At 33.5% G+C, this 19,663-nt stretch overlaps 1 protein-coding gene across 1 annotated transcript; it reads left to right on the top strand.

Annotated features, from left to right (window-relative positions):
• The first annotated feature begins 2,169 nt into the window (after positions 1 to 2,169).
• DCDC1 (doublecortin domain containing 1) lies at positions 2,170 to 19,280 on the top strand. Its single transcript, XM_009635589.1, is given in 6 exon segments — positions 2,170 to 2,250; positions 2,253 to 2,347; positions 3,426 to 3,465; positions 4,265 to 4,390; positions 4,851 to 5,013; positions 19,105 to 19,280. Coding segments are annotated over 6 exon segments (681 nt in total).
• Positions 19,281 to 19,663: the final 383 nt, after the last annotated feature.

Raw genomic sequence — 19,663 nt, 5'->3', positions numbered from 1 at the left:
TATTTACTTTTCTTTTGTACACAGTTGTTTTCTAGTTAACGAAGAAATATGGAGAAATGTGCTTTAGTTAGACAATAATGAATAATTAGAAATTGCACTAGAGCAATAGAATAAAAATTTTGATCTGATGTAACTAAACAATTTCAGCATGTAGAACTAACTGGAAGTAAAAGTTCATTTTGTAATAATTACAAGACTTCCGTGCTTTGGCCATGAATAAACAGCAGTTTAATTGCTTTTAAATGGGGAAAAATTTGTTAGAGCTCTTTAGGTTTTTAGATTTTTTTTTTTTGTTTTTTTTTTTTCCCTTTTAAATTTCTTGTTTCAAAATCTTTTCTCTCTATATCTCTACCTGGGCATCTTTACTGTGCCATAAAAATAGGATCACAACGTCTTGGTGTTAGCAAAATTTACTGTTGACTAAGAAGAAATTTTGCTTTAATATGGAGTACATGCTGTTTTTTCTGACTAGTGAATGCCATTTCACATTGGCTTTTTCGTGAGGTTTCCACATACTAAGACTTTTATTTTGTGGCATTTAATCTCCAGAAGGACGGGCACCAAGGTTGCATCTAAATTTGAGTTTTCTTGAGGTATAAAATAGCTCAGCAGTGCAAGAGTAAGATTACTCTTGGTAATTGCATGCTTGTGTTTTCTGTTTGAAACCACCTCAGTTAAGGAATTGGAGTGTATGCAGAAGTACTCTAAGGTTTACATACACACGTACGTATAAATAGTTGTTACGATGGTGGGAAATTTTAAAAAGAAGCTGGACAAGGACTGGGGATCAATAATAGTAGTATCTATTTTCCTTGCACAGTGTAGTTTAGTGACAGGAGGTTTTGTAGGTAGTATATATTGTTGAAAAGTAGTAGCCCTTTGCTACACCAGACCACTTACATAATAGTTTACTTGTCATGTAAATAAGATAGTTCCTAGTTAATACTAACAGTACAGTCAAAATTCCATCAAAATAGTTAATGAGCAGTAAGTAAGTACATTACCTGCTAAAGAAGGAAGTTATCTACAGTATTAATAGTGGCAATTAATAGTTTTTTATTGTTTAAAGAAAGTTGTTTCTGATTTTGTAGTTCTTTTCTCTTCTTTAAGTGGGTAACAAAATGATCTTCTAAGAAAAAGAGTATTTACAAAAAATAATGTCCTCTTGCTCTCCCTAGTCAGGATTCAAAACTCAGCATAATGTGTTCAGACTTATAATACTAAAAAGAGTTTTATTTGACTGCACTCCAATATTTAGTATTCCTGCGATAGTATATTAGTTCAAGGAAAGGAATTCCTAGGTGAACACACTGCAATCCATATGGACAAATTTGAAGTTCACATTTGTTGTGACATCATTTTTGTAACTTATAATGGGAATATCCTGACACTTAAGAATTATTTGAAAATGAAAGAAGAATGAGGGCTTGATCTCATACGATTTCTTTCTTGCTTCTTCTTGAACTTTGTTTCTGCTGCTGGCACCATTATACTCGTGCTGATTTGGATCTTCCAAAGATGGCATAAAATTAGATTGGGTGATCTTCATATAGGTGAATATTCCATCTAGACTTTTGGCCTAAGGTATAAAGTAATTTTGTGTGATTTATAGTAGCTTCAAATTGAAAGTCAAAGGCTTTTGTTCTCATTATTTTTAATGTTTTTATGCAAATAAAAGCTTTTTTTTTTAGCTTTATGAGGTCATTTACTGTTCACTTTCTATGGAGGAAGGCTAGCACAGATTCAGTGCTATTACAATATAGTATAGCTGAAATAACTACTGTACTTCACCATAAACCTGTCTACAGTACTTTATACAATTCCCATTCTGATCCTGGCTTGTGCAAAGATTAATTGAGCTGAATTCTGAAATAATTTTATAGTTTGCAGAAATAAGAATAAGGATGAAACTATTAACACAGTTTCATAAGGTGTTTTCTAACTTTAATTAAGTTGTTGTAGACTTTTCTGAACTCCTCACAGTCAATCATTACTAATTTAAAGTAGTTGAAAGACCAGAGCAAAAAGATAAAATTTTAACAATATTTATCACATTTCTGTTTCAGAAGATGTTTCCCTTGCTATGCAAAAATAGCTGTTAAAAATATTGAAGGGAAGCAAAGCTCTAGACAACTTCTATTTGCCCATAACATTCACCTGCAATCAGTAATGGTATCAAGAAGGTCGAGACTTCAAGACTGTTGTACACATCAAACAAAATCAGTTCAGAGCTGTGATGGAGTATCAGACATATAGACAGCTACGAATCAAGCGGTACAGACAATTTCTGTCTTATATCACCATCCAAGAGCAACAGAGCTGAAAGTGTTCCCACAGGTCAACGAAGGTAATCAAAACTCTTCTCTGTTGCTTTTAACCATGACTGCTGCAGTTCAGTCACCTTATAACAATGATTCAGTTAATATTCTAAACCAGACCTTGCTAATTTTTATTAAGATTTCTTAAGACCTAAACATTTCTCAGAGGGTATCCTTTTTAAAGCTGTATTGATTTTATCAAACATTTCTAAAAAACAAATAAAATGACAATAAACCAGACATCCCAGTTTGCTTTACACATTTTTGATAGACTTAACCATAGATAGGTAATATCCATCAAGTTTTCCCTCTGTAAAGAAGAATGTAATTATCCGTAATTAATCTAAAATGAGTTGATTCTGTCTGTCTGGAAAATCCAAGAGAACAATTGGATTTTGCAATGAGCCATAAAGGTGATTAAAATGAAGACCTGGTGAACAAAAGTGTATTTTAGTGTGTTTAATTTAGATCTCCTCATTAAAAGCTTTTTGTTGTTAGTGTTTTCTATTTTGAGTAGGTAAATTGTTGTAAACTGAGACAAACCTAGATGATTATAGTTATCATGGTATCCCTTCGTTTGCCTGCAGATGTGACCTCAAATGAGATACAAATGGCTCCTCTTTTTTTGTAAATATGTTCTAAAAGTGCTTTATCCAAAACCATTAAAGTATCTGTAATTGCTAATGTTATATGATAAGACTTATATTTTAATACACTTGTCCCCTGGTATATGAAAGTCTTAAACTCTAAAATCAAAAAGAAAAGATATAGTTACTTTTCAAGAGGGCCACATTCTGGCTTTCTTATTTATATGTGGTAGTACTCAACACTGAAGTAGCTACACTGATGTAATAACATGACTTGCTTTAGAAATACTAAAAAGAATACTAAAAATCTAGGATTCTTATGTAGTTGTTTTGTCATTCAAGAAACGTGGAAACTGTAAAATACGTGAGATTACGTACATGCCACTATGTTTTAAGTGAAGTATCAGTTCAGTGTTAATTGAAATGAATAGAAAAATTTCCAAGGTTTTTCATGGGAGACAAATTAAAATCTTAGGCCTCAAAGCAGTTTTGAGTTCTGTATGGGAACCTCTTGTTGCAGACTAGGATGGAGACCGTATGTCACAAAGGTTCTTGCTGAAGTATGGTATCTTGTTATAAATCTGCTTTGCTCTCCCCCCCCCCTTTTTTTTCTTTTTACTGTGATATTATTCAGAAGTTGTCCGTGGTATGAACATTTTAAAATAGTATTATGATTTTTTTTAATTGAGTATCAGTTTATTTAATTTTATTCTGGCAGCTCCATTGAATATATTTTGCTATCTGGGAAACAGAAACAATTAACAATAAGCCCCACTCTGCAGTCACTGTACAGGCATAATTGCTGTCAATTTGATTGAAATTTTGCCTGAGAACAGACAGACATCGGTTCTTACTTTTTAAACTAGAAGCAATAATCTACACAGTATGCACTGAAAGCACTCTTTAGTTACAAGTTTTCACAGAATCAACATTTTTTCCTGTATTTATTCGTGCTGATAGATTTTGAAAAATACTTTTAAAATTAGGTGATTTATTTTCTTATGAAATTCTTAAGACATTGCATAAAAGGACTTCATAGTAGAATTAAGCAGCTGCTTTCCAAGTATTCCAGAAGTTCTGAATAAACTTAATTTGGGATAGGTTAAGTCTATTTTGCTTACAACAGTCCAATTTCTCTGTATTTTCTATACTTGTAAGTTAGGTGCTGTGAACTAAATTCTTATAATGTGAAGAATTTTAATGACCATACACTCAGATTGTCTTTTCACTCTGTTATAAAAGTTCTAAAAAACAAGTAGATAAAAAAAGACAAGACAAATATCTTGGATTGTTTCTTTAATATCCTAAACTGGATTTTTTTCAACAGAATTTACAGTGCTCTCTGTTTCAAAACTCCAGCATGTCCAGAGGGCATTTGAAGTATCCAAAGTTATTAAACAGCAGCCAAATGTAATCAAAGTCATAGCTTACAAAAATGGCACAAGAAATATCTTTGCTAAAGTTTCTGTCTCCTTAATTAAGCCAGTATCCTCTAGTAGAAGTTTTCTTGCGTGCATAAAGTTTGTTTGTAGCTTTTGCTTCAAAGCCTAACGTAAATACTTTTTTTCCTTTAAAATAAATCTACATGAAACTCTTCTTCCTTTGTACACTATTCCTATAATGTGTGACTTGTTAAAAATTCCTGTAAATGCTAAGAGAAATAAGTTAGTTACAACATAAAGTATAATGTTATTTGCAATTAAAAGGCAAGAACATGATACTTTTAAGCCAACGTTTTTAGGGTTATATGTTTTTCTCATCTTGTTATCTCATGATTTCTAGTAATAATCACTAAAATACTAAGTGACTTGTAGTGCTGTTACTATGATTGGTGAATTAGTTGAGAGTGGATTTTTTATTTCCAATTTTATTTTTTCTGACTAAATATGTTTCATAAAATAAATATATTTTTAATCAGTATTCCTTACCTTTTGTATTCATTTAGCTGCTGGAGGAGCGCTCTGAAAAGCTGAATCTGAACATGGCTGCACGATGAGTGTTCTTGGCAGACAGCACTGAAGCACTAGAACCTAAAGACATACCCCATGATGCCGATGTTTATATTTCAACTGGAGAGACCTTTTTATATCCATTCAAAAAACTAAAAGGTAAAAAAGCAAAAGCAAAACTGAGAAACTCCAGCAAATAGCTTAAGGGGTGCAATTAAAAATTATTTTCGTCCTGTCTTTTTGCATGGTTTAACAAAACTAATGTTTACTCATTTACAGCTCAGTAAGAGGATAATGTGCTTAATGAAAGAAAAATCTACTGACAGCCACATTTATTGCCCTTCATTAGCATTGGTACTTAATTTAATATAGATCTGAATAGACATTAGGGAGCCTGCAGGAGGTTAAATGGTGAAAATGTAAAGAGATTATTGAATTTACTGTTTAGTTTCAGTGACATCAAACAGACATAATTAATTAGGCTTATTCCACTAGCAAAAATAATCTAGAATGTAAGATTGGAGTCATTAATGTCATTGTTTAAAATTTTTTGAAAGTTTAATACAGCAATATGGAATATCTACTTTACTATGCTTTATTAATTTTAGATTATTTGGTAGGACCATTATTAAAATATTTCTTCTTTCCTTCTCATTTTTTTACCAATCTGGTAATTATGTTTTATTATTTTACAAGGGGGGAAAACTATTTCTGAATCCTTTACAGTTTAAATATGAACGTAAAAGTTTCTCTCTGTCATATTTTAAGGTCATGAAGTACATTGTGCAATCTCTGCAGCAAATTTGTGGTAACGTTTTATAATATTAGCTTAAGTAGGCTTCAGTATCAAGTTCAAGATACCAGTTGGGTATTTTATTAAATTATTAATTCAACCGGCATTTGTGATCAAGAACTTTTAACTGATATAAACTAACGTATAATAAAAAGCAAAATTATTATTAGGATAGCGTATGATGTGTAGGTAGGAATCTACAATTCCAGTGTATGATTCCAATGAGAAATGCAAATAAGATAAATTGTTTAACATTATGTGAAACATTCCAATTTTTTGCCATTCTTGTAGTAGTAAACTGTGATCTGTTTTTTAAAAAGTTAGGGATAGCAAAGAAGAAAAACAAAAGACAAATAATTCAACTAGTGTGTGTATTTTATATATATGTTGTATATATTTTACATAGATATTTCTTCACAATTTTGGGCATTTTTTCTTACGTACTTTCTTTAGAAACAAGCCTTAGGTTTTATTTTTCTAGATAGCTTTTAAATAGCATTTGTTATCTTAGGAAGTAATAGGAGACATACTTTAGTGTTAAGTATTGCATTCTGAATTTCAAAATATTCAAATGATCTTTTGCTACTTCTTTTACTATTGATGTTACTTAGTACAAATACATTTCAAAATGATATCTGTATAGTACTCATTGCTGGCTATTTGCCTAAGAAAATGACTACTACATAGCTCTCTCTAGACACGTAAGAATCTAATATTAATTAGTAGAGCATTTATGATATAAGTCCTGTAATTAAAGGTATGTTTACATATTCATGGGGTATTAATGAATAAAACTTGTGTTAGTAAGCCCATGTCTTACATAATCAATTTTGTATATGATAAACTGTTGTTTATGACATAAAAATTATTCTGAGTATGATACAGGTGATCTATTCACTGGAAAGGCTATAACGACTGGCCTATATATTCAGTAAAAGGCACAGATCTTTGCATTAATTCTTGCAAATGTGTATGATAAAACTGCTATTGGTACTGTATGAATCATTGAAACGATCCTATTATTGCAGTATTTTTATAGGGCTACTGCTATAATGTGTTACAAAGTCTTCACTGGTACCCTTATTATAGTTTCTCTATGCATATGCCTTGAGTGTTATGGTAGGTTTTCAAATTCATTGAGCGAGTCTTTTTTTTCTTTCTCTCATTTTCCTCTTGTAAGCCAAATTCAAAACAAAAACTTCTGTGCTTTGTCTGCATATCTTTGGCTGTGTTTCATTGTGACATGCACTGCTGTTCTTTTAGCACCAAAATGTTGGCACACATTACTGAAAATTTCACACCATCTCTTGCTGGATCAGCAAGCTTAACCTACCAAAATCTGGTGTTGTTGAATGGTTTTTGACTGATAATCAATCTTTTTGCTGCTCGACAGTTGTTGCTGGGACACAGACTAGAGCAGGTGGCAGATGTGCCTTGTCTTCTGAGAAAAGAAAGAGTAGGTGAGCTTGGGCACAGAGTAACATATTGTGTGTCCATTAAAAGGGTAAGTATAACAGGAAAAAGTCAGTGCTATAAGTAGAAAAGACCCCAATATCAGAAAATAGGCTTTTTTACACCCCTGTTTACAAGTTTAATAGAACTGGAAAATGACAGTTAATAGTGTAGAATTCCATGTGCTCAAAAATCAGAACTGATGTTAAAAACATTCATAAATTCTCTGTATAACAGTCCACAGTACTTTTTTTTGCTTGTATTTTTCATTTATACATAGTATGAATGAACAATGTATACCTTTTAAAAAAGCTACAATATACTGAAGAGAGATTTTCAACACAGATAAAGATATAGTGGTAGACAGTATGTATTTTATGTTTTCTTTCTCTAGCCTATGACTGGGAAGAGAGCATGGAGTAGTATGGCTTGTCAGTATAAACATACTGATTGCTGCATTTCAGTCCTTAATGCATAGATAACAAGGTCAAATGTCAGTAGCAAATCCTTTTTGCATGGGAATGGAAGATCAGTGTTATACTGTAAAGCCCCATCCCTGCAAATATGTGCAAGTGATCCCATGGAAATCAGATAGACTTTTTACATGTGTAGTTACACATAAATATTTGCAAGATTGGCAGCTTTGCAGAAATCTGTATTTCAAGTACTGTAAAAATCACAAAGTCTGTCAGAATTGTATCATCTTGCATATACTTTCATTTCTTCAAGTGATATAAATACCTGGATAAAATATAATTCCCAGTCATGTTGATGTCTCGGTTTATTTGGAATTATTCACCTTCTCATCTTTCTGCCATATTAAAATTTAATTTGAGATTTGGATTAAATGAATAAGGATTCAAACATAAGTTGTCAAATTGCATGATCTGGGATAAAAATTGAAAGCCGTTGCTTCTTTTAATTTAGTTCAATATTTAAAATAGATACATGTGGCATCAGTTATAAGGTGCCATTCCAACAGAAGTTTAGCAAACAAAAATGTATTAAGTCTCAAGCATTTAAAATGTATTTTTTGAGGACTATCGTGGAATTAGTGTGTTGCAGAACTATGCCAAAGAGTTAATGCTCTGTAGTATGTTGTTCTTCCATGTAATTTACATATGGTGACAGGCAATGGTTGTATTTAATTAATTGTTTATTGGAAATATACGGGAGACCATGTACTTCAGTATTTGCTTGCAGACACTGATATATTTATCAGTTACTGAATTTTAAAATATATCAAATATTCTTATTTATTCTTTTTAACAACTCTTTTTTCTCCTGTCAGCCTAAATTGTATCCCCACACTTCTTTGCAATTGAGTTTCAGGTGTCTCCAGTGTCCTGCTTTGTTTTTTTCTTCATTAGTTACCAATTTCTTAAACTGATACTAATTTCTTTCTGTTGAATTTAATTCCAGTGACACTAACAACCTTGCCCAGTAAAATCATCAATTGACTATCACTCCTTCATAAAAAGTTTATGCCTTTTATCAGTCATGCTATTGTGGAAACATGGCTTCTTCTAAACTTCACCTTCACTTCATCTTCCATTCAGTAATTTTTCCATTTCTGTGTTTGCCATTTACCTTGATCTTGCTTTAGAGTTATTAAGTTGTACTAAGACAAAGTAGTTTTGGCTGATCAATCAACTGTGGACTTAGACTGCAATCCAAACCCAATTATGTTCAGGTCTAATTCACTGTACTACTGAGAGTAACATCGGTTGTTTCTGCAGGAACCTTCGGATTAGTGAAATTAGGGATTTATACAGATATACAGCTATACTTACTGGAGCTCCACTGATTATTATGGGAACTAAGATGTCTAGCTCACATATAGGTAATTTACAAGTAGACATCTGATTAACTGTGCTGATCTTAAACTCAATCACTTCCTAAAGACAGCATTTAGGCCAAAATGCTGTTGTTGATATGCCATGCTTACATACTTTTTGTAAGTCATGTTGACAAGGATTCCTTGCATGGAGCATGGTCCGCTTTGCTGATCACATAGATGCCTCATCTGGTTAATAGATCTTATTACCCAGGTGCAGAACATTGTTTATGACCTACCTCCAGCTCTCATTCTATGGATCACGATAGTAAAAGAACACTAGGTGTGGAAACAATTAGTACATAAACATTAACTTTTTTACTACTTGGACAAAATGTCTGTACTCTTTCATTTAGAGTTATATTTGTAGGATGCATATGCTTCCAGTACTGTGTTCTAAAAATAAAACTAAAAATAATGAATAAGATTTTGTGTCTTTTATTAATGCACTGTGACAAGGAGGCCACTAGGAAAAGTTATCCATGTTTAGTGTTCTTAAAGCTGCATTTCAGGCCTGTATTTAAATGAAGAGATAAAGATTTTTTTTTGTTTGTTTGTTTAATGACATTTAGATATCATGTGATCCACAAAATGAAGTAATTTACCAAGACCAGTTCCAATTGGCAAGAATGTGTGTGAATACATTTAAAAGAGGATGTCTTTTCTACAAGGAGTAAGTATCAGTGAAATGATGGTTCTTGCCATTCTAATTATTGACTGATTTGGAAATGTTTCAATTCTAAGCAGCATTCTAAATAATATAGGGCTTTTTCTGATCAACACATAAAAATTAAAGTTGTCACATTTTACTTTTCAGAAAAACTGCATCTCCACTATGAACTTGAAATTAATATACTTTATTACAAATTTTCATGTAGTTACTGTATTATATGTTATTATTTCAATACATTTGTAGTGGAATTTTGATCTGAAAAAGGAATATGCTATAACAACTATCCATAAAAATATGGAGAAATATGTATATCATGATATATTATGAGCTTATCCATTTTATAACAGATGTTGAAAATCTCAAGATATACAACAGAGATTTGTTGTAAGCTATGGAAGTTTTCTCTTGAATCATCACATATCGAAATAGAATTGAATGCTTAGAAAATAGCTTGATCGTATCCTGAAAATTAGAATGACAGAAACCTGGTCTTTGAGATGGATGCCAGTAAAACCAGGATTAGATTTTCTTTTAAGGGTTTCTGACAGAAAAACAATTTTATTGTTTTACTACAGAAAATTTAGATTCAAATTATTATTACAGATTCTTACAGCCCCTTCCTGTTGTGGGTACCTTTGCAAAATTTTATTTATGTATGCCCATTTCTGAGCTACTTGGGAACCTTTCAGAATATTGATGTCTCCTTTCTAGCCACTCAATGGCATTGAAGTCTTTAGTGTTTTTTATACAGGAGTCTAGTGGTAAGATCCCACCTTTAATATGCTGTGTCTTTTCCTCCTTTAGATTTCTCACTTAGCAAACTGTACTATTTCTTTTGGCACCAGAAGCAAAGGCACATATAGTGTATCCTCAAGAGCTTTCACAGCAGATTTTGATAAATACATTTTTCCATACACTATATGGAGTCTTATTGATGGCACAATAGCCATAGCAAATGTATGTTGTCAGGCTTTAACTTTCTTACCTGGTCTTAGGCTTCACTCTCCTGTCTATTAAGTTTGGTAGTTAAAGAAATATGAGAAACCTTGTGGTATACTTTAGCTTGATGATGTTACTGCTTTGTAAAGACATTTGCCACCATGATGGATTGACCAGATGCATGATTTCTGGGAGCAACCAATAGGCTTTATGGAGTGAGAGATGACAACTTAACTAGAACTTGTAAGCTGATAGCCAAAAGTGATAATACATTTACACCCCCCCACCCCACCCCCAATTAAAACCAAGTAAGGCAAATTAGGGTACAAAAATCACCAAAGGGAATGTTTTTTCAAGAATAGTTTGTGACTTTTTTAACAATTAAAAAGCTATAATCCAAAATTTACTTATGTGTAAGGTTAATTATAGAATTGTTTAGATAACCAGTAAACACCCAGTATAATATGCTTCTAAACAGAACTCTGTATATAGCCTCCACTGTTAAGGAGAACAGACTTTATGAAATGATAGCATCTACTACATTATATATATATATATGTATATATACACACACACACACTTAAAATGCCCTATTTGTTACCCTTTTATTACTGTTTCTCTTGAACAACTGTGTTTCATATCGGATTTTTGTTCAGGGCAGCAAAGAGTAAGGTGATGCCGTATTACTTAGGTTATTAGTACTGTGTTTTGGGGGGACACAGACTCTGATGCCTTACCCAGAATCCACTTGAATTTAGAGAGATACAGCTACCTCCACAGACTTCTGCATTAGGTCCTTAGGCTATAAAATGCCTGCATATGAAACAGTATCTTTCTGTATGTTTTTATGATCTCTACAGCAGTGGGAACATAATCATGGTAAAGAAGTCAGCAATTCTGTAATAAAAAAAAAAGAATAATGCTATTTTCTAGTCTGTAAAAATACTTTCTAAATATGACTTAAAGTTGTGTTTGAATAAAAGAACATGGAAAAAGTAAGGTACAGCTGAAACAATGTAAATTAAATGTGAAAAGTACAGCACTGTTTAATCAGTAGTTGAACTTGTCCTAACACCTCCCCAACAGTATCCTGGAAGGCAAATCCAGGGTAAATTTTGAGACATCCCTATGTGTACAAAGAACCAGAAGTTGTAGGAAAGTTTTGTCCATACCTTTCATATAACAACAGATAAAGATCTTGGCCTGTAGACCCTTTGTCTTAGTTCCTTTATTTGCACTAAGCATGAGTGCTAAAATGAAAAATTCTTCAAGAAATGCAGAACATTGAGATCTGTATTCCTACTAACCTGTAGATTGCAGTAGGAATCAGTTTGAAGTAATTTATTATTAAATCTCTGACGCGTGATATAAAAAACCAAAATTGATTGCCAGCAGTGCAGAATGGAGAAATTCATCCCAATCCAGAAAAAGAGGGACAGTCTTTCAACCACTATCATTCTAGATCCAGTGAATGTAAGGTCAAGAGAAAAATTTTAGAGGAATGGAGAAGGTAAACACAGAGTACTGGTGACTAAGAGGCATGCTCTCTCTCAGCCAAATGAATGAAAACTGTTTGCATTGTAAACTATCAACAATTGGATTTTGTGCTGAGGTGCAGAGCCAGACAACCTTTCACACAGTCTCTATATGTTTTTATCATATTACACAGTTACTGCAGTCTCTTCAGGGCTTATCTTATTTCTTCCATTTGGCATTTACACTTGTTTAATTCCCCAAATAATTTCAGGTTTACTTGAGTGTAAACAAGGGAAGAAGTCATACAAAATGATATGAACAATTATTTCTTTTAAACTGTACCAACACCAAATTTTTGATTTATTGAAACAATTTTCATTGCTTCTGGACTGCTCAAGTATAATCATAGGAGTCTTTAGTATTGATTCCCTGTTTTGTTAGACTAATATTAGCAGTTTTAATTGCTGATCTTTTACATATTTTCAATTATTTCCCAAAGCAAAATATAAGTTTGTTATTTAAAAGGAAATGAATATGATCTTTGTAAAGTAAATTCTAGGTTTCAGATTGCTGTCACACCAAAACATAGTGAAAACCATTCATCATCTTTTGATGAACCTAGATTTTTATTTGTGTTTTGTGAAAGGCATATAAAAGTCTTTTCACAATCTGGGGACCTTTTTTAGTTTAAATGGACAGTAATACCATGACCTTTATTCCTGAAGAGTTCATAGAAAAGTTCAGGGCAAGGGGATGAAATACGTTGATTGACAGAGAAGATGGGATGTTTGTAATTTTAATCAAATTTAGAATTAAGACATACTTCAAATAATATGTCAGACTAGTGTTAGTGAGTTTAAAATCTAATGACAACTGCTGTCATTATTAGTTAAATATAGCCATTCTGCCTGTGGCAATAAATGATGACACTTCAGAACAAGCAGAAACAAAAAACTCTCAAGTATTTAAAGAAAAGGGAGTGACTGTAAACTTAGTTAAACACAGGAATGTGACCTGAGCATAATATGTTTCCCAAATACAGAGGTATCTGTAATTAGAACAGAGGACATGATTGAATGCAACATTATGTGTTGTTATTACTAGAGTGTTTACATTTTAGGATACTTGGGCCTTTCTTCCTATTTCATAAACATATATCAGGGAGTTTCATATTTATTATATTAACATTTAATTGTATCAATATATAAGATATGTTTCAGATTCATGTCTCTGTTACTGTTCTGTACCCTTTTAAACATATCACTCAATTTTCAGGTTCTTAAAAGGTGGGAAATGAGAAAATCATGTCCTGTTTTTAATAGATTAAAACATTTTTTTCAGACAATACATTTTGGATTCATGAGGTTGTGAAGGTTGTTTGAGGCATTGGTTGGTATTTGTTTCTATCAAGGTGAGGAAAGGGAAAAAAGTAAAAGCAAGATGTGTCTGAGTACATATGCATAATATAATATATAGCATCAACATATTTGTCATACCATATGCTAGCCCCTTTAAACCCATAAGTTTATTCCTTTTTATTATCATTTGGAGAAAGTTTCTTACAACACTGTAAATCTCGTTTCAACAATGACAGTATAAAGTAGTTGTGAATGAAGGGGATAGGTGTTGAGAGAATAAGAAACCTGAGTTTTTAAATAAATTCAGTATAACAAGAACTGTGTGTAACACACAAACCTGGGCTCCAATCAGAACAGTATAGTCAGCACTTAAGGAATGTTAAATAAAAATTTAAGTGCTCTGTGAGTTTATATTTGTTACTCTGCAAGTGACATTCTTTATTCTTAATGGTGAACCTCTATGTCATCATATTATTAAGATATTCCTTGGCATATGACTTTGAACTGTGATTTTTCTATCTTGGCTGTAAATTTTAATCACCTCACTTTGACTAGCAGTAGTAGTGTTACTGTGTGTTTTGGAGGGGTTACTTCCATTTAAGTAATATAGTCTGCTTATCCAGGGTTCTCAGTTTAAGTTCAATTTGCTGAGTTAATCTTCACTTTCTGTACCAAATTATTGACTAGTGTTGCTGATCTTGTTTAAATTATTTCAACAGCTAACATTAAGCATGAACCCAAGCATATAATTTAATTTTTGAAAATTATGGTAAATTCTGGCATAAAAATTTATGTAAATGATGCTTATAAAAATTAGGTTAAGATTTGTAAATTTGCAGTCTCAAGCACTTAATGTTAACTTAGTGATTGACAAATTAAGGTACATTATGGTTGGCAGTAGCATGTACAACTATCTGCTACACAGTGGCAGATTAATGAAAATAACAGAATAATCTGCCTTGAAAGGACCTCTAACTTCAAAGGTAGGACAGGTTTCTTGGTGCATTATCCAGCCAAGTTTTTAAAATTTCCGAAGATGGAAATTCTCCAGCCTCTCTGGGCAAGCCATTCCACTGCTTAACTATTGTCAATTTTTTTCCTTATATTTAACGGAATTTTCCCATGCTGCAGCTGTGACTGTTTCTTCCTGTCCTTTTATTGTGTTCCTTTGAAATCTCTTTCTCTGTCTTTCCTATAGCCATTCTTTAGGTAGTTAAAGATTGCGGTTAGACCTCCTCTCAACTGCCTTCTCTCCATGATCTCTCAGCCTCTTCTTTTGCAATAATGATGCTGCATTTTATTCCCAAGTCTGAAAGTGAATGAAATCCACTTGTTTTGTAGCAATAGTAGTAGGTCCTTGTAGACAATCTTAAGTATTTAAGCAATGCAAGAAGGATTTATATGCCAAACAGCTTGTCTCTTTTTTTCTTATTGTAGTTGCTAGTTTAATAGAGTATAACCTCTCTCCCTACAAACCTTGGCAATCTTCTACATTCCATTGTCCATATTTTTCTGTTTCTGTCGCATATCCTGGGCATGTAAAGACCTCAAAATATTTTTAGCAGAGTTAGAAACTTCCTTCCAGCCTCTCATCAAATCACTTCTCTTACGTACAACATTTTCAGTTATAGCATCAATGTGAAGCACAGGGTAGGTTTAAGAGGAGGAGCATTTACAACAGATGCTAAGAAATCCTGAAGAAAGGACTGAAGCTGAAATCTCATCTGATGCCTCTGCTTAGACATTGTGTAAGACTGGCAAAATCCTTACCCTAGTTCCAAATAAGTACTTTTATTATCAATGGTCTGTAAAGTCCAAAGACTCCCAAGGCTATTCTTTCTTTCTTTCCTTCCCCAGGAGTTTTGTATTATTGCTGCACAGTCCAATAGCAACAAGAGGCATATCTCAGTCCAGCCTGCATACTGGAGATTATGAGCACTCTTCTGGGAATTGTGAAATATGGGACTGAATCCGTCAGACTGAAAAGATTATAGAACCTGACCTCCCTCTACCCAGGAAATATAAACACTGGGCCACTTCTATAAATGAAACTTTACCACCATTCTTCAAGTAATTTTTTGATTTAAATGCTCATGTCTGGTTTACTTTGTGACAAACACAGTGCTACCAGTTTGTCTCTGCACTTAGTGTATCTGACATAACCCCTCAGTGAGGGAATTTTGCTTTGGAGGTTCCTGGTTTCTGAGCCCCAAAAGATTGGTAGCTGCCAAACTTCTCAAATCAGATAGGAGCATGGTTGCTTAAGGATGCATAACAACGTCAATGTACAGATAATTTCAAGTGGCAAGAGTAATCTATTGCTGAAAATAAGGGAACACAAAGACACTCAAGTGCCTGTTTTTATGTCTACACTGCTCTGAAGTGGCAGAAGTATATTCATTACCATGTAGTGCCTGCCCTCCATGCATGTAACAACCTCATTGACATCTTGTTCAATCAAGGCTGGGAGCAAATATTCATGCTTAGCATTTTTGGCTGTGCAGATTCCTAGAGGGCTTACTCTTATTGCGCTTGAAGCTGCTTTGCAGGCTTATGCTATAGAATACAGACAAGCTTGACCTTCAGAGCAATTCTCCAGCCACCCTTAAGGGGTACTCTGGATGTAACCTTAAAGGGTGGGCAAAATTTTTCTTTATCACATTCTTTCACTTAGCAGCTATAATCTTCCTAAATTTGCCTTTAGGCATCTACTTGCTCTTATCAATCAATGCCAAGCGATCTCTAAATTTCAAGTTATGTCATCTTTTGTTATAATCTAAATCAGATGCCACTTCTTTTCCAAGTATCACTCTGCTCAGGAGGAAACCAAACTACACTTAAACTGAAAAACATCCTTTTGCTGTTACCCAGCCAACTTTTAATACTTGCTTATATGGGAAATAGCACATAATGTATGTCCAATAACTATATAAATGAATACCCTACCAAATTAAATCATGCACAGACTTAGACTAGATTTGTTAATGCATGTTAGAGCCCTTTCTTCCAAGGCTGAACCACCTTTGACAACTTCTCTGAAAACATGCCAGTTTCAAAAATTTCCAGATGATAGTCAGTCTGTCTTAATATCTGTTTTCCAATTTTAGTAGAGGTGTTTTTCAACCAGTAGTTAAACTGGTCTTGCAACCACCTCTTTACTACAAGATCATTGTTGTGATCAGAAGTGGAATTCATGGATAAGTCAGGTGGTGTGATTCAAGATATGCTGTTCATATGAATTCTGAGATGCATCTTCCTTGTTACTGTGGTCGCATATGACTTGGAACCTGTATTGATTGAGGGACCAAGGGATAGTCAAGTCAACCAAAATACTCTTTTCACACAAATGGGAGTTATTAGCATAAAAAATAGCATCCATAAGAAAAATGTCTTCATAAACTGTTGTTGTTCATGAAGTAAAAAGTAACTGTTCTGCATGGATAAGTGGTTGACATTTGAGCATGTCTTTTTAGAGAGGAAATTATTTCAAGCTCTTCCGTGAGATCCAGTACAACTTTTCAGGGATCCTATTTCTAAATTGGATTCAGTAAAACTGTCATGCTTTCTAAACAGATAATAAGTCAATAAACACTTCTCAATTGTTTAATAATAAGGACTGTGAAACACACAAAATTGTTGATGCTGTTCAATGGTCTCCCTGCATTTCCCAGTCTAACTTTTTTACTTTTAGCTGTGGCAGGTAAGAACTAATGCTGTTCACCCATCTGTATCCTACCTGGCATTTTTATGTATACTATGTAAAGGGCTATTTTGAGCCTAAGAGTCTACTCGGTACAGCGAGTGTTAAAGTCCTTTGATACTGGAACCTGATCAGTGGTAATGGGAACATTTAGAGTTTTACCAGCAGATTTCTAACAAGTTCATCCCAAGCGCACATGCCAATTGTTTTTCACAGCAACCACAGAATACCTTCCTGACAACTGCATGTGCACATTTGTGCTGTTGCAAAAGGAAAGATAAGTCAGAATTCATAACTTCTACAAGTAACAGGAAGAGCTCTGGAGAAGGCAGCAGGAAAATTAAGCTACATCTGTGTTAACAAGTTGTACAGCTCCAGACAAACAGATCTGTGGAACAGAGCAGTTAGTACAAAGGAACTTTATGTCCCTACTATATGCATTTTAAGAGATTTTACTCTGGGCTAGCTCTAGGCTGTGCAGTGGACTTATGGAAAGTCTTTAGGTACACCTCTGGAGTGCATCCATTGGTTTAGTTTCATCCAAAGGATATCAGTTTGCATGCTTTGAAACTGCTCTGTGATATGAATCCAAGTGCATTAAGTGGAAGCTTTAGGTTCCTCACTTAAAAATTGCAGTCTTTGAACTAGAATGCTAATGTAGATGCATCCTCATGGAAGAAAACAAACCATAATTTTTCAAATGTAAATTTGAAATTCACTTACTTGTTGAGAAGTAACTTTGGTTACAAAATGACCCCTACTAGATTAATAGATTTGTAAATGCACATTCTCAATCCTGGTAAATTACTGTAGCTGTACTGAATTCAAGAAGGTTAGCTAATTTACATTCATTGAGGATCTAATCCATGGACTTTAGAACCCAATGTGAAGTTCCATAGGTAGACAGGCACTAAATATATTCAGTTGAGAAACTAAACCATGGTTTAATGAGAGGGTTTTTTTCAAATTCATTGCCAATATCAATGTTGATGACAAGATAAATTTTCTTTTGTCTTAGAACTTTAAATCTCTATGAAAAACTCAGGCATTTACACTTTAGAGGGTTTGGAGACACTTATTAACATAATCAACACATGCTTTATATTTCATCATAAAGTAGTCTCATGATATAAAAATTTGTGAATTGAAACCAATTTTCAGAAGAACTGTCATGCATCTAATGTAATCCAACTGTAATAATAGCAGTATGAGGCTTACCTTTTCGAAATTATGTGTGTAGACACATTCTGTTAACATTATGGCAGTTACAAGGCTAAGGATCAAACTTTTAACTGAGTTAATCCTCTAACTCCCAGTGATTTTAGTGATCTTAGATTCCTAAATAATTTTTAAAAGCCTTCAGCCCCTAAGTTTTTTAATATATCCATCTCATACTGAATTTTTATCAGTACAATGAGTATGTTTATTGGCACAGTTTTTATCTGTAGCTAGATAGCTTCTGGTTATATTTCTACATGCAATGTACAACATTTTGTGCAGAGGCAGTACACCATTTAGAGGTCATTTTCTAGCATTTGGAAAAAGAAAAAAACTAACAGTTGAAGTGAAATAATAAAAATGTCATTTATATGATGCAGTGCCAGATATGGAACTCAAACAATGTACAAAAGGTTCAGGCTTAATTTTCCTGAAGCAGAAGAAATGAGAAGCATTTCATTTTTGTAGGTGAGAAGTGAAACGTTCCTCTCTGCTCACTGATAGAGGCATGCTAAGGTGAATTTTAATTATGACTAAATTGTGGTATTACTCTTTCATACCCTGAACATCTGTTCCCTTCAGGAATGATGATTTATGCAGGCTATCACTGCAGACAGCTTGCTACAGCTTATGTCACGGTTAGTAGGAAGCTGGTAGTAGTATTTCAGAAAATACCAGCCTCTAAGTGGAGACAGGCCAGTGTGTATTTTTAAGGTAATAGGGAAAGGGGAGCATGATGTGTCCATCTTTAATTTTGAAGCCAAATATTGACTTTAATTTTTTTTTTTTACTTTTTTGTTTCAGACCATCTGTCATTAATGAAGAAAGGATCTTGGACAGTGAATGGCCTGGTTCTTCATAATGGTGTCAAGTAAAAGAAAACCAAGCCTGTCATTTCCAACTGCATGTAGAAAATTACTGAGGACACCTCTGACAGAATTTTAGTGTTTAAGAACTGTACAGGGCAGGATAACTATTGAGACTACTGCATCACCAAATCAAATTGAAAAGGTAACTTTTGTTTATCAGCATGTTTGAATGAATGCATCTCTAAAGTACCTTCATTTTTACCGCAGTTTTATTGCTTTTGAATAACTATAGATTATTCTTTAAAAAAAAAAAACCAACCAAAAAATCCCTTAAATTACAAAGCCTTGGAATTCAACAAAACTGGGGTTATATGTATGTTCAGGCTAGATAAGGGGAATTTTATGTCTGTGTTCCTTCTTCCTGATATCACCCCCGCTCTTTAATCTGCTTGTCTTTGCCTAATAGCCACCTTGCTTCTGATTATCCCTATTTCTTCTCCTAGTTTTGTGTGCTAACAGTGTGTTATCTGAGGATTTATTACCAAGATTATTTG

Source organism: Egretta garzetta, unplaced genomic scaffold, assembly GCF_000687185.1.
Source record: "Egretta garzetta isolate BGI_Z169 unplaced genomic scaffold, ASM68718v1 scaffold523, whole genome shotgun sequence".
Taxonomy (NCBI): domain Eukaryota; kingdom Metazoa; phylum Chordata; class Aves; order Pelecaniformes; family Ardeidae; genus Egretta; species Egretta garzetta.
This window is presented reverse-complemented; position numbering and strand designations above follow the sequence as displayed.